This window comes from Drosophila simulans, chromosome X, assembly GCF_016746395.2.
Source record: "Drosophila simulans strain w501 chromosome X, Prin_Dsim_3.1, whole genome shotgun sequence".
NCBI classification, from domain to species: domain Eukaryota; kingdom Metazoa; phylum Arthropoda; class Insecta; order Diptera; family Drosophilidae; genus Drosophila; species Drosophila simulans.
In genome coordinates, this window is record NC_052525.2 from 17,425,699 (window position 1) to 17,440,250 (window position 14,552).

Sequence of the window (14,552 nt, forward strand, 5' to 3'; positions counted from 1 at the left end):
CAGCCGGATCCGGATCCGGGGCCATCAATCGCCAGACGGGGGATCGGGAATCACGGCCGCCGCAGCGTTGAATTATGCAAATCCCTGGCTGAAAGATTCACGGACGGATAGCTGGACGGCTGTTGGATAGTCGGACGGACGGACGGACGGACGGACGGACGGACTAACCAACTAGCGACTACCAACTGGCCTGCCCTTTTATGACCTTGGGCAGTTGCGTGCACAATTTGTGTGGGTTGTTGGTATGTTATTCGTGATTTACCTTTTTTTCAGCACATAGGGTATAATATGTCAAGGAAATTGGAAGATATTAGATGATATGTGAAATAAGCTTAAAATTAAATTCAAATTCAAAACAGAATGCGATGGCATTTTGCATATTCTTATTAAAAGCTTTGCAAAGTATAGAAAAAGTAAATGGTAACAATGTAATATCAAGATCGAGGGTATATAGAAGTTTTGAACATATCTTTAACACTTTGCTTTCTCGTTTTTCATTTCCATTCTCATTTTCCGTTTCCGTTTGGTGTTTTTTTATTTTTGGCAACCATTCTCAGGTTCTACTCGTGTGCACCGACATGCAAGCCGTTCCGCAGCTGCCAACAACAACCAAAGTGGGTGGAGAAAGTGGGGTGAAAGTGGGTGGCGGAGTGGGAGTGGCAGGAGGAGTGGGCGAAAGCTTGTTGCCTGTCGCCTTCTGTTTTCTGTTTTCGGTGCTGTTTGCATTTACCAATGCACGTGTGGCCAGAAAAGAATGAATGAAAGGGGCTGTGAGTTGAAAATGGAGAAGGCGTTGGGGAAAATTACGGAGAAAGGGTCCTGGCGAGGCGAGGCAAAAAATGCTGGAAAAGTGTGCACGTCAGGCATTTTAAACATGTTCCGCTATTCGAAACTTTTCGTCGTTTATTATTCGAAAAAGGCAGGCTAAGCTTAAAGGAAAGTAACAATGGAACGGGCAGTGTGGAGTTTTCAGCGAAGTGGGGGCCAGGATAAAAAAAGGACAGGAAACGAACTTGTTAAGCGCGCAATTTAAAAGCGAAGCGAACTTCTCCAAAGGTGAAACTTTTCAAATGTCTCAAGTGCGTCAAAGGAGCAGGAGTTAGCAGAGTGGTGGCACAGGGGGGTTGTCAGGGGTGTCAAAGGGGTGAAAAGCGGATGGAAAAGGACCTACAGAATGGACACTTGACTACGGAGAGATAGCAGGAGATCGAGGACCCTCAACCGAGGCTGGTTTTAATTTTAATGCACCGCACAATCTGAAACTGAGGTGGGGTTTTTTCGGTTTTTCGTGGCGAAAGTCAAGCGAGTGAAAGCGACATAAAGCGAAAATGGCGAGACATGCATGGGTGTGTGTTTCTAGGGACTGGGAAGATGAGGGAGAGGGGGAAGGTCTTTATAGCACACCCACACTCACACACCTCCCCCATTGTTGGCTGTGTTCGGTGTCCATTGTTCGGTGGCTTTGTTGCTTTGTTGTTCGCTGTTTGCTGCTGACGTTGACGGCGCTTGTCGCCTTGTCGCTGGCAGCAACAACTACAAACAACTACAACCACTACTACCAACACTATTGCCAGCAAAAAAAGCAGCAACAGCAACAACAGTGGGGATCAAAAGTCAAGAACAATGACAGCAAATAGCAAGCGGCAAGCAGCCAGGAGCGGGCAAAAGTCAAGTTGCAAGTTGAAATGTGCGGCAATTGTTTGCTTGGGTAAAAGGCAAAGTGAAAGTGTAAGCCTCGTCAATCAGCAACAACAAGAGCAGCAAGGAGCAGACTGATGTGTAAGGACACTGTCCAAAATATTTTCTATATCTCAAGATGGAAAGCTTGAGATTTTGCTCAAAGTGGCGCTTAATGGTGCTAGATGCTCCGGAGATACCTATATGCATAGATTTGCCCTTCGAACATTTGATATTTGATTTTATGTACATTTTTAAAACATGCAAGATTAATTCTCTATATTTATATATATTTTATAATCTATATTTTATAATTTGCTTTCTCTCTCTGCAGCAAACAAGAAAGTACTTGGTGTCAGCGATTTTAGTGCCTTGAATTGCTTTCGCCAGCGTCGGGCATCAATTTACCAATTTACCCAGATGCATTGGATTCGCTCTTCATTTGTTCTTGAACTTCTGCTCGGCGAAAATGCTTTCTCCACACAAAGGAAAGCCAAAGAAGCGGCGTGGCAAAGGCGAAGGGGAGCCACGAGGACACAGCACATCGTTATCGATGTCAAACTCATGTCAATTCACTGAGACGATTACAGGATATCATCAAAGGATATTGTTATGTCTCAATCGGCTGAAAAGGCAGCGGGGGAATGACTGAATGAATGACTGACTGAATGAATGAATGATGGTGAGTGTGCGGTGAGGGCTCCGGTCTGGGGCCATTGGAATGTTAATGATATTGATGCTGTGCCACTTTTGTGTTTGCCGTTTGGGCAGCTGTCAATGTCACATTGCGCATACGCCGCATTGACCCGCCCACCATTTCGCACCGCAGTGTGAGTGGGTGTTATGTCCGTATGTGGGTGTCTGTCCTTCTGTCTGTTTGTGCATCTGCATTCACATTTACATTCACTCCACTGCGGCTGGCGCTTCATCATTTGTCATTCATCATCATCGCGAAGGGATGCACGCCCTGAGGTATGCAATGAATTTCGTGACCAGCGGATGACATATTGCGTCTCTTCTAAATTTGAATATCGCAGGGTAACTAGCGTTTCTTGTTTTCATTTTTATGGTTTCTTCTTATCGTACTACATTTCTTTATTTATATAATGCAAGAATTTTATTCTTTATCAAAAAGAAGGATAAAATCATTAAGAAAAATGTATTGTTTTGTCAGAGGATTTGGAATATTTCTTCGAAGACTTCGAAGTAAGCTCAATTTATCCTCAAGAAGAAAAAAGTGTATCTACTCGAAGAATATGTTTAAGCAATTCAAGTTTCTCTAGAAAATGTAAGAAATAGTTTATAACGATATCTTTAAATAAGCCAGTGACCATGTTCTCTTCCATATTTATAGGCCTAAAGTACGAGCAAAAAAGGCAGTTTTTCGCACTTCCCCGATTGCTTGCCCAAGATAAAGGCTATGGTATCTGGGTAAGCAGATCGTTCAAGGACCTTACCTATCGCAGAGAAGAGGGGGCGAGGCGTTGGATAGGTTTTCACCGCTCAACGGCTGCTCCTGGCGCGGTCGCAGGACCGGTGTGAGGCCCCATCGCTCGATGAAATCGATGCGGGAAATGGTTGAGGACGAGCAAGTGGTGCGAATCGCTAATTGCGCCAATGCTCAGCCTGCTCGGATGGCGTATCCTGGCCGCGCCCTCGACCTCGTCCTGCGGCTGCTCCACTTTACGGTAATCCACTTGCGATGCTGGCGGTGGTGGTGTTGCTGCTGCTGGTGCTGCTGCTTCTGATGCTTCTAGTCCGGAGCACCTTCTGTTATTTGGCGAGCTCCTTGGCTTTCGGCACCTCCGTGCAGCTGCTTCTGGCCATTAAGATTGCTTTGGCTCCTATTTCGGCTAGCATTTGGCAATGGCTTGGAAGTCCTTTGGGTTTCTCTCTTTCAATTCGGGCTAGTTGAAGACGAGTCTGGGATTTTGTTGTTCAATATATATGTGGTATATACATGTATTTGTATTACAGTTGTGTGTTTTGCTTGGCTTTTAGAATTGTTTTTTCTTTGGCAATTAGGCAATGCACTTTCCACTTTGTTGTTGACATTGCTTTCGGCGTTATTTGTCACATATATTTTTAGCTGCAGTTTGACATTTATTTATTTATGTTAGCTTTTTGTTTCACCATTTATTTTTCCAACAAAATAAAAAAAGATGGAAGTACACACTACGCACACACACACATATACGTGCACCGAAATCGTTTCATTTGAACCGGAAACAGCGAGTGAAAATTGCAATTTCCGCTTTTAGAAAGCACTCATACAAGTTTTAGGTTGTTTTGAATTTATTGGGTAAAAATAGGCTGGCAGCGGATAGCCTGCAAGATGTCCTTTACCTATTGATTTTTTTTGAGCCCAGATTTTTCACAATTTATTTATGGGCGGCATTTAAAGCGTTTTCATTCAGCCCACTACTCCCAACCTCTTTCTCTTTGCTCCTTTTTTTGTTTGGAATAATTGCAATTGATTGCGAATGGAGAGCAATCTGCTGTTTGTTGTTTTTGGCGCGACTTTTCGATTGGGAACAACAACCTTGAACCTTTCGGTTCGGCAGAGAGAAATTGGGCAGCAGAATTGATGGGGGAGGTAACACAGGTGAAGTCGAGACACACACACACACATACGTACATACATGCACGCACACACACATATGTAGCCTCGAATGTAAATGGCCCACGCCTTAACTTATTTTCGGAGGTGTTTTATTTTAGATTACTTCACACACACACACAACAGAAAAACAACTTTTGCACGGGGCTACACGCATATGTATATGTATTTATGATATTTTTAGATTGAAGTAAGGAAGATGTATTCTTTGATTTGCCCTAGGCCTTCTTTTCATCATTTTTTTAAAGCAAATGAGGGAAAGGGAGCGGGTTTATCCCGCTAGTCGCTCTTTGCCTTTCGCCTTTCGCTTGGTTTCCAGTTCGAGGACCAGCAGAACAAACAACTGGAAGAGCGCGCAAAAACGTGGCCCGGCACAAGTTGGTAATGGAACGGTGGAGCGATGCGGAACAGCTGGCAGTGGAACGCGTGGAACGGCGGAAGTGGCACGCACCGAAACGGACAGCGAGGCGAAAAGGACGAAAGGCGACGAATGTTGGGCCATAAGTGGCAAGCGAGAAATTGAAGCGTGTAAGCGCTTAACTGGCGATGTAATGACACCGACGCACACACATACACACACAAACACACACACTTACGCTCTCCTGCGCGCACACACACACACGCACGTGTGGCGTGTGTGTATAACAAAATAACACTAATACGAGAGCAAGCCTCGTGAGTCATTGTGAGGAGAGAGAGAGAGGGCGAGGGCTAGGTGGAGGGAAAGAGAGTGAGAGCGCGAAGGATGTTGAGGCAAAAAGGGAAATTCTAAGGCCCTGCACAATGGGAAACTTGTTGGCGGATTTATGCAACCCATACACACGCACAAATCAAGAGAGCAAGTGAGAAAGAGAGTGCGTGTCCTGGCTGCGTTTGCCGTTTGTCCGCTGTGTTGTCTCGTTTATTGGCGTTTCCTGCTTCGCCCGCTGCTTCGCTGGCTTCGCAGCCTAGCGTATTGTGCGCTTTTCCATTATCTTTGCCGTTATTATCAGACACCTCCGCTACACCTATCTCCCTCTCTCACTCCCTCTTTCAGAAGTGTTAAGCAGCTGTCCGTTTTTTTTGCTATTGCGTCTGCGTGTTTGCCGTATATATATACATAGATATGTATGTATGTATGTGTGTGTGTGTGCAAGGGTCCTTTGGGGCCGGGAATTTTGCTAGGCCGGGAAAAAGTGAACCGGGTCCCCATTGCCTGCCCTCTTTCATCTCTTCGCATCTCTCACGATTTTCGTTTCCTTTGGCTTTTCTATTTTTTCGGTGTGCGCAGTAAATACTTAACCCCCTCCCACAACAAAAAAACGAAAAAAAAACGTAAAGAAAGGTAGAGCGAGAGAGAGGGGACGAGAGCAAGAGAGAGAGGAAGAGCTGGCCAGAAAGAGACATCAACTCACGCCTCTGTTGTTGCCTTTGTCTTGTCACGCATTTTGTGGAACTGAACTCAACTCAACTCCAGTTAACTTCACTTCACTTCACTTTACTTTACTTTTCCCTAGTTGGCCAAACTAGACTGAACTTTTGAGGACCAAAGACATTATGGAAGAAGTTGCACAAGCACCAATACCCTCGATAATTCAACTTTCAGACCTAGTAGCACACATATTTCGCCCATACTATCCAAACCTGCATCGAAACCCTCTCAAGATATATAAATAAATGCTTAAAACGAATATATAATAATTTAATAATAAAAAATAAATATTAAATATGTAATAATCATAAATTAAGTAATTTTAAATTTGAATTAAACCAAAACATAACAAAAGAGAATGAATAAGGAATAAAAAGTTAATAACATGGTTTAAGCAAGTTTCAAAAATATAGAATTATAAAAAAGACAGTATATTTGTATTTGCATCTGGGCTAAACAAATTAAACAGAAAATTATAAAATGCAATGATCAGAAGGAAAGATAATATAACAAAAATCGTCATAATAAATAAAAACTGAAATAAAATACATACGACTCGTCCATTGCTGAATCGACCTCCACAAATAAGTTGCGTTTTTTTGGCTTGAATTTAAAATATCGATCTCGTTTTAGGCCTAGTTTTATAGGTATTTAAGTGCTTTATCGTTCAGCTGCCACCTGCCGATGCTAATTGATTGATGGGTCTAACTGCATTGTGTTGACACCTCACCTTCGCTTTTATCACATTCCCCATTTTCAATTTGCCATTTCCCCGGCATTCACTGCACAAAACTCGCTGTCATCGATGGGTTTTAATCAATTTTGATTAGCTATCCGTGTATTTTCGTGTGCTGTGTGGGTTTTTGGCAACAGTTTGAAGTTCACACGTTGCCAATCTCGGTGTAAACCAAAAGCAAAATCAGAATAGAGGGACCCACCATCTGGCTCATCCATCAATTTCGACTGTCTGTGTGAGCGTTTTGGCAGCCTCGAAAGGTCAACATCGGCGGCATGCAGAGCATTTAGCATCCAGCATCTGTGTGTGCCACGAAATTGAGCACTTGCCAAAAGTTTCGGCAAATTGCAGCCAGGTGAGAGGCCGCATGGATAAAGGATGAATTAAGGACTCAATCTGGGGCAGATTTGTGGTTAGCGTGCGATTTTTACGGCTTTATGGTCAGCATAAAAAAAACTCATCCGCACTGTTGTCCCTAGTGAATATTGCAAATATAACGCATACGCCACGTGGACAGTTTGAAGAAGTCAATCGACGCATCCGTAGATTACATTCAATTCTAAGGGGAATTTATGATTGGATAGCTGCTCCCTACTTCTATAAATGAAAAATCTTATTTTAAGTTGAAACACCACGGCGTATGAGTTATGCGATCAGCAAGAGTATATATTAGTTTTATGCACAGTTTAAGATTCTACGAATGTAAGACGGAATGGAATTTTATTTTTTGCATCACATGCAAATATTTGCATGAAATTAATCTTTACCATACTAGTAAAATATTAAGTTTGTGTTGTATTTAATGTTTTGAAGTTCTTATTTGAGCGGATTATCAACGAATTAGGGTTGAAATACGACATATTCTAGCAACATGAATCAAAAAGCTTCGAATATGTGGGAAATAAATAGCAAATGGCGAAAAATACAAATGCCAATGCTTTAAGGATATTTACGTATACGCCTGATTTTCTCCTTTCTGCCTCAGTTTCTTTGGGCATTTCTCTGTGTGAGTATGTGTGTGTGTTTACGTGAAGATGAAGACAAAGCGAAAAGAGAGAAATGTTGGGGCAAAAGCAGAGGGACAAACACACACACACACACTGCAGCAGCAGCAGCAGCAGCAAATTGCCTTTGGAACGTCCTTAAGAAGGATATACCTCAAAAATATTGCTTACAGCGGAATTGCTGCTGATGCTCGCTGTTGTTGTTGCTGCTGTTCAGGTAGGCTGCTGTGCAAACAACAACAACAACAATTGAGCCCTCTCTTTCCCTCTTTCTTTCGCTCTCTCTCACTCTCTCCTTTGGTCCTGCTCTCTGTGATTCTTTTTCTGCTTAGCAATATGTTATTTGAACACACTACCCCACCCACCGCCTTTCACCTTTCTTCTTGCACTACTTTCTCTTTGGCGGCCACTTGTTTAATGAAATTTCTGAAGTGTTTATTGGTTTTGTTTGCAGTTTTTTTTTCTTGAATTTGATTTATATATTTATTTATATATTTGTTGGTTATTTTTGCTAGCTAAAATTGTGTGTTCTTGCGCTTGTTCGATTTACTGTTGGGTTGAATGGCATGTCAGCGGAATTTCAGCGATGCCAAAAATCGCAGAATCCGCACTGCAGACACAATAGATAAATATTTTTTAATTCTTTTTTACACTCTGGTCTAATTTTGTTGTTTTGTTTGATATGTCAAGGTTAAGCACACGCACGCAATCCCATGGATTTGTGTATCTTTATCGCTCGGTTTTAATCTCTCCATTTGCCGCACTTTTTTCCATCATTCTTGTGATTCGTCTTTTACACACGCACAGTAGAAAAAAATTTGTTGTCTTAAAAAAAAGTGTAAAAAAATGCTTATATATTTTTTTCAACTAGATTTTAACACGTTTTCTTTGGCTGGTTGTGAGTGCTTTCTGGCTTTTTCTCGGCTCTCTTGTTTCTAATTTATTTTTGTTGCCCGCGGCCGTTTCTAGTTCGTCTTTGGCTTTGTGTCCTGCCCCGCCCCCTTTCGCGGCGCCCGCCCCCTTGTTGATGCACTGCCACTGGAACGCCACGAATCGGCAATGGAACACACACACTTCCGCGCACTTTTCCCAGTTTCAGTTTCAGTTTCGATTTCGGTTCGGGATTCGGTTATGGTTTCGATTTCGATTCGGATTCGCATTCAGATATCGGTTATTCTGCATCCTCGTCGGCATCTGCTGTCGGCTGCTGACTGCCAAAGACTGACTCTCGGCAGAGTGTACTGGGCCAGCCACTCGGCGTTCCACTCGGTCCGCTCATTCCCCCGTTCCGCTGGCCGGTGTTCCTCGTTCCGTTCTCGGGTGTTCTTCTGACCGGGGGTCCTCCCAACCGCCCAACCACCCAACCATCCGCCCAACACTCCTCCGTTTGCGCCCACCGATGGGACAGCTGCTCCGCCGCTGGAAGCTGGAAGCTGTCAGCTGGGCTTCCAGGGTGCGAATCCTGCCGCGGAGCGAGCTTGAGCTTCGTCAGATTCCTCAATGAATAAAGCTCACGAGCAAAAGGACTAGGCGGTACACCCGCTGGCAAATGTCAAAATCGCAGTTCGTTTAGCTTTGCTTTGTCACTTCAACTTTCATATTTAAAATATTTCGTTTAAAAAAAGTTAAATTGTTGTGTATGAACCCTTCAGCTTAGAACCTCATTTGTGGATTTTTTTTTTGGTCATTTGCCAAACATATTTTTATGGTTAGGAATTTATATGACAGATAATATATGATGTTTTTTAAAAATAATATTTATAGGTTATCGAGTACCAATTGCACACCATGGTGTCTACAGGTGCATTATCTTGTTTGAAACGAATATTTGCGGCCTACACCTGTTGATTTATATATGTGGGTGCATTTGGGATTTAATACCATTTAATAAAAAAAATTCAATTTGTCAAATAGATTGAGTTATTTCTGAAATTGTAAGAATCACTTTTACTAGAATGTTGTTTACTCAAAAGACTATGTGATATTAGGATGAGTTTTTTGTCTTTTTAGTAAAAAGTATAAAACGCAATCAGTTAAGACTGTAAAGGGGTTTCAATGATTTTATATATATTTGTGTTTTATCAAATTGATAAAACTTATGTTATATCCCAACAAAAATTCCAACAGGTAAGTCAATTTGTGGAAAGCTACATTCCTTTTCAAAGTCGGTTATTTATTTATATACGTTACGTTTAATATCACATTTTGATATTCATATTAATCGCTGGCGGAATGCAGCGGAAACGGAACACGGTCAACTGTCAGTTGGCCAGCTGTCAGCGGATTGAGCTTTTCGCCTGGAAGCCGGAAGCTGTGCGTCTGCGGCCTTTCCGCTTTCCAGTCGAAAGCTCAGCGCACAGAGGGCGCCACCAAAAGCTCATACTGCGGATGCTGGGCGCGCGCTTGAAACGCGAAGATCCTATAAGCAGGTGAATGAATCGGAAAAGCTGGTTTGGCGACTCGGCGGGTTGGTGGGTTAATGGGTCGTTGGGTCATGTCATCCGCATCGATTGCAATCGCCGCAGTTCACCGCCCCCGTGTGACGTCAGTGGGCGGTCCTGACGTTCGCGTATCCTTGACAGAGAGCAGCAAGGCTGAATTCCGAATTCCCACCCACAATGCCCTTCGAGCGGCCACCTAATGGGATTAATCCGGCACATGCGACTCGGGCCACCAGGAATGATAAACAACGCAAATTGAATTCATATTTCGTGTACAAAATCAATTAGTCAGGTCCATTGGCCATTGAGCACTAACGCAATATATATGTATTTATGTATAAAAAATATGAATGCATAAAAAATACTTCGCAAGTAGCGAGAACTTCAGGGGAAAATTGAATGAAATGGCCATATGAAGAGTATATTATTTTAAAATTGAAATATATATTTTCACCCATTGCTTGTGGGTGATTTTCGATTTAAAAAAGAAAGAACTACAAAAAAAAAACACCTTTCACGTGAACTATGTAAATCAGATTTAAGAGAAATTGAATTGCGATTGAAGCATAAAGATGTATAAATTTATTCCAGTGGATAACTCTGAAGTTTCCAGGCAATCATAAGCATTTTACATACGTTCGTGTGTTATTAATTATTTATTGCGAAACTCGCCACTTTTTCAAGGAGCGACAAAATAATTGGCAGTTTAAGCGAAAAATAATTGAGTTGTAGTTGCATGTCAACGTGGGTGTACGTTATATAATATTTATTAAGATATATTGCCGATGTCAGAGTAAAAAAATATCACATTTGCAATTGAAACATTTCCAAGATGTACAGAAATCTATAGTATTTCAATTAAGTAATAGTAGTAAAAGTATTATCCAATTAATTTATTTAGCAAAACTGCAGGATTTACAAAGTGCTGCCAATATTTGTGGTCTTAACAAGTACATCAAATGCTTCGATAAGTCATAATCAAAATTATTTTGGCCAACCGGATTCCCAGATGTGTACAACACTTCCTTTTGGCAGTTGTGTGTTTCAAGCTCGAGGTTGGATCTGCATTGTTCGACTGGCAATTAATCAAGCTAAAATATTCATTATGAAGTTGTGCATTTTGTAGCCGTCGCTTTCGATCGATTAGAGAGTGCTGAAATGCCGGCCACAGGATATATATACACGTGTGTATATATAGAGTTCGTATAATAAATCCAACGCTGGAATTGTGGTTGCGGAAAACTCGTATTACATCAATTAGCCAGCGCTTGGACTTATTTTTGGTATATTTGGCAACTATGTTGGCCTCCAAAACGAAACAATAACAAAATGGCCCGAAGTGACGCAAATGCGTTGCTGCGGATACGGCACCGAATTCCCATAGAAAACTGGCCATTCCCATAATGGGATAATGTCCTGGTTTAGTCCTGCCTGCACTTAACCGATTTCAAATTCCAAATCGAAAGCTAAAACCAAAAAGCCGAAGCTGAAGTCAAAGGCTGTGGGAGCCATAAAATTTTTAGTGCCATGTTATACATTGTAGCCCAACGGCCTGCTGGGTTTTCCCCCTCGTTTTGCGCGGATTTTCCCAGTCCCGTGGTGCTGCATTTTTTCCTGGCCTCTTCTATACTTTTTTTCCAGTCTCTTTCTTTTTTTTTTGTTTTTGTTCATTGCTGTTCAGCTCCCTTGTTAAGCTGCTAGCCAAATTTATGGCCAGCGAGGGGTCGGGTGTGGCGGAAAAACGCGGAAAATGCATATTTTCCGAGGGGCAGGCCATGAGGCCATGGAGTCGGCGGGCATGCAAAACGAGGATAACAATAAAGGCGTCGACCAGGATATATCTGCGGTAGCCAGGCGACCAGTTATTCTAACTGGGATCTGCCACAAATTAGGGGACCTAATGGTGAATTTTAGAGTTCCAAACTAATCTATTTTGTATGAGAATTGCTTTATGCACATGCAAGCTCGGCATTCACAGGGTTTTTATACACACGTATAGAACATTTAATAACAAACAATAAACTAGCTTAACAAGCTAAAACAAATTTGGGAAGCTAGATGTAAATTTTGGAGTATTGAGCCAATTTATTTGGCTTAAATACCGTAGTTGGTAAGTAAATAAAATGCCATTTACACAACATATTCATGAATGAGCTATTGTAATTTTACTGTAAGCTATAATTTGATATATAGGGTATAAACTAGCTGAAAGGGTATTTTTTTGCATAAATTACGGAAATTAGACAATATAATTTGAGTTTGTGATTCCTTTGGCAACGGTAAAAATTATAATACATTTTTTAGGATCCCCTTGAATAGTAGCCACTCTGAGCACTATGGCATCATTTTTGCCACCCGCATTTTTAATGAGATTTATGAGATGCCAGGCAGATGCGAGTAGGAGAGTGGCGAAAAAAGCTAAAATATCTTTTGGATGAAAGGGCTGCCGCGCCGCTGGAATTTCATATTCCGGCGCGGCGAGAGGCGATTGGTTCAATTACACGGGACACAGGACCTCGTCGAGGACAATTCAGCAACAATGCAACCTCAAACGTCAATGGCTGAGGAGCGAGCGTGGAAAATGTGGCCCGCAGCTTTGGCCGACATTCCGGCTTCAGCTCGTCCTGCTTTTTCCGGTCGTCCTTTTCGTCCTGGCCCAAAGGCGGACTCGCAGGATCCGAGGAAAACCCGAGGCAGCTGCATAAAATATGCGACCAGCGGGGATGAGCATGGAAAATATACATATTTTCGAGCAAAGGGCCGCAACAAGGAAAAAAATGCGAAAAAAAGCGAGACAAATGCCGTAGCCATCGATGGGTGGAAAAATGCGGGAAAATCGTTGGTAAATGACGGGGCTGAGTTTTATACCGCCGAAACTTGTGCAGCGCAGCAAAACAACCTGCAAAATTTATAGCGCATCCTTTGAGCGAGTTGCAAGTTGCCAGGATGGGCGGAAAGGACATGGACATGGAGGGGGGCGTTGAGGTGAAGGCGGAAAAGGGGGCGTCATCTTGGCGCCATAAGTAGCGACCAGTTGGCCATCTTCTGCTTTGTGTGTGTGTGTGATGCTGCTGATGAGCTGAAGTCTACACTGAGCAAAATTGAAGTTGAGAATAGAAATGTTGGCAGTTAATTGCTAGCTAATTATAAGTGGATTATTTAAATATTTAGAAACCATATTTATGATGCATATTCATCCAAAAAAATTGTGTTTTTCATATTCATATTTCATATTCAATTAATTTATTTTAAAACTAAATTGAATGAGGCATTTGTTCAACTATTCGTTATTTTTGCTGCGTGTACTGTATCTTCTTACCGCCCAAATTGCTTGCCACTTCCGGCATGCCACTCTCACTCTCCGCTTTTCGCACACGCACACACACTCACCGAAAAGAGAGTGTAAAATATGGCTGACACTTGAAAGTTGGCCTTCGATTTTTCATAACAATTGCATATTTATTTGGGCACTCGGCGCCCAAAAATCCCACATTTGCCAGCGATTATGCAAGCGACTTTTCGCTCTTGGCCAAGTTAGTAAAAACATGGCTTAAATAAGGAAATGGAAAGGGATTTCAGCTGCTTTTATCGATTGTGCATCCATAATTGAATGGCTTTCAGCAAAGTAGGGCGAAGGAGAAAGGTGTAATTATGTGCCATTGAATGTGAGTGAGTATCACAATTTGATAAATTGTCTGCAATTTATGCATTTTAAAATCACTTTATGCTGACATAATTCAGTGATTAAAATGCCCGTGCAAATGTATATTTACTGCCTACCAATTAGGCAATTTTGTTATCGATATGCATTTCCGTGCTTTTTACAGCCAATTAAATGGCAGTTTATTGGTAACTGAATTACACGGAGTGAGCTGGCAATTCTTGGGCAATTAGACTGCTCACATGGGGCGAAAATGGAAAATGCGGGTGGGGGGCAGTGCGGCATCATCTGGCGAAAGTGAGCCGACTTCCACTGCCCTGCCATTTGGTCTCCATCTCGGCCATATAGACATACATCTCCTGCTTCGTTTGTGTGGCCTCAATTTCCCAAGTCCCCGGGTGCCACTGCAGAATCTCTCTACTTTCCACTTGGCACTTGCCGCTCCACACCACCCCCTCCCCCCTCCCTCCGCAGCTTGTCTGCATTTAAATGTGTGTCATGATGTTAATTTGCTGCACCGCCGCCTATAAGGAAAGTGTTGCCAACTTGACTCTGGATATAATCAGATTTTATTTTACAGATTTATAAAAAATATGTAAAAACATAATTCAAATGTTGTTTGTAGCAGTTCATTTGGTATAATTATTACGTCTTTTTTACCTGTTCCAATAATAATAACCTTCTTAAATTTTAATTAACAAACTGTACATGTTTTAGGTACAGATTGAGATGTTAAGTAAATTAGTAGATAGATTGCCATAGATTTTTCAAGTATGCCCAAACATTTAAGCTGTAGTTATAATTATAATAATCCTAAAAGCCAAAGCAATATTGCCTAATTTTTATAATTCCCTTAAAAATCTCATTCCTAGCTACTTTTAATAGTCGGCTCTGCAGTTGCAGCACTGGCCGGCAGCTGACATCGTCTCGACCAGCTGAAACGGATGGAAAATTTAAGGGAAAAGCCGAGGAAAAGCCGGCCAAATACGGCTTGTGGCATTG

At 42.0% G+C, this 14,552-nt stretch overlaps 1 protein-coding gene across 16 annotated transcripts in view; it reads right to left on the reverse strand.

Annotated features, from left to right (window-relative positions):
* LOC6726317 (potassium voltage-gated channel protein Shaker) overlaps positions 1–14,552 on the reverse strand; it is a 118,283-nt gene that overhangs the window by 29,154 nt on the left and 74,577 nt on the right. Inside the window, exon 1 of one of the 16 annotated variants that reach the window (XM_039296853.2) lies at positions 6,262–6,287. The exons of the other annotated variants lie outside the window; for them this stretch is intronic. Within the exon in view, the coding sequence (XP_039152787.1) occupies positions 6,262–6,272 (11 nt within the window). The 5' untranslated portion in view covers positions 6,273–6,287. Of the gene's footprint in view, positions 1–6,261; positions 6,288–14,552 lie in introns of those variants that run through there. 16 annotated transcript variants of the gene reach the window in all.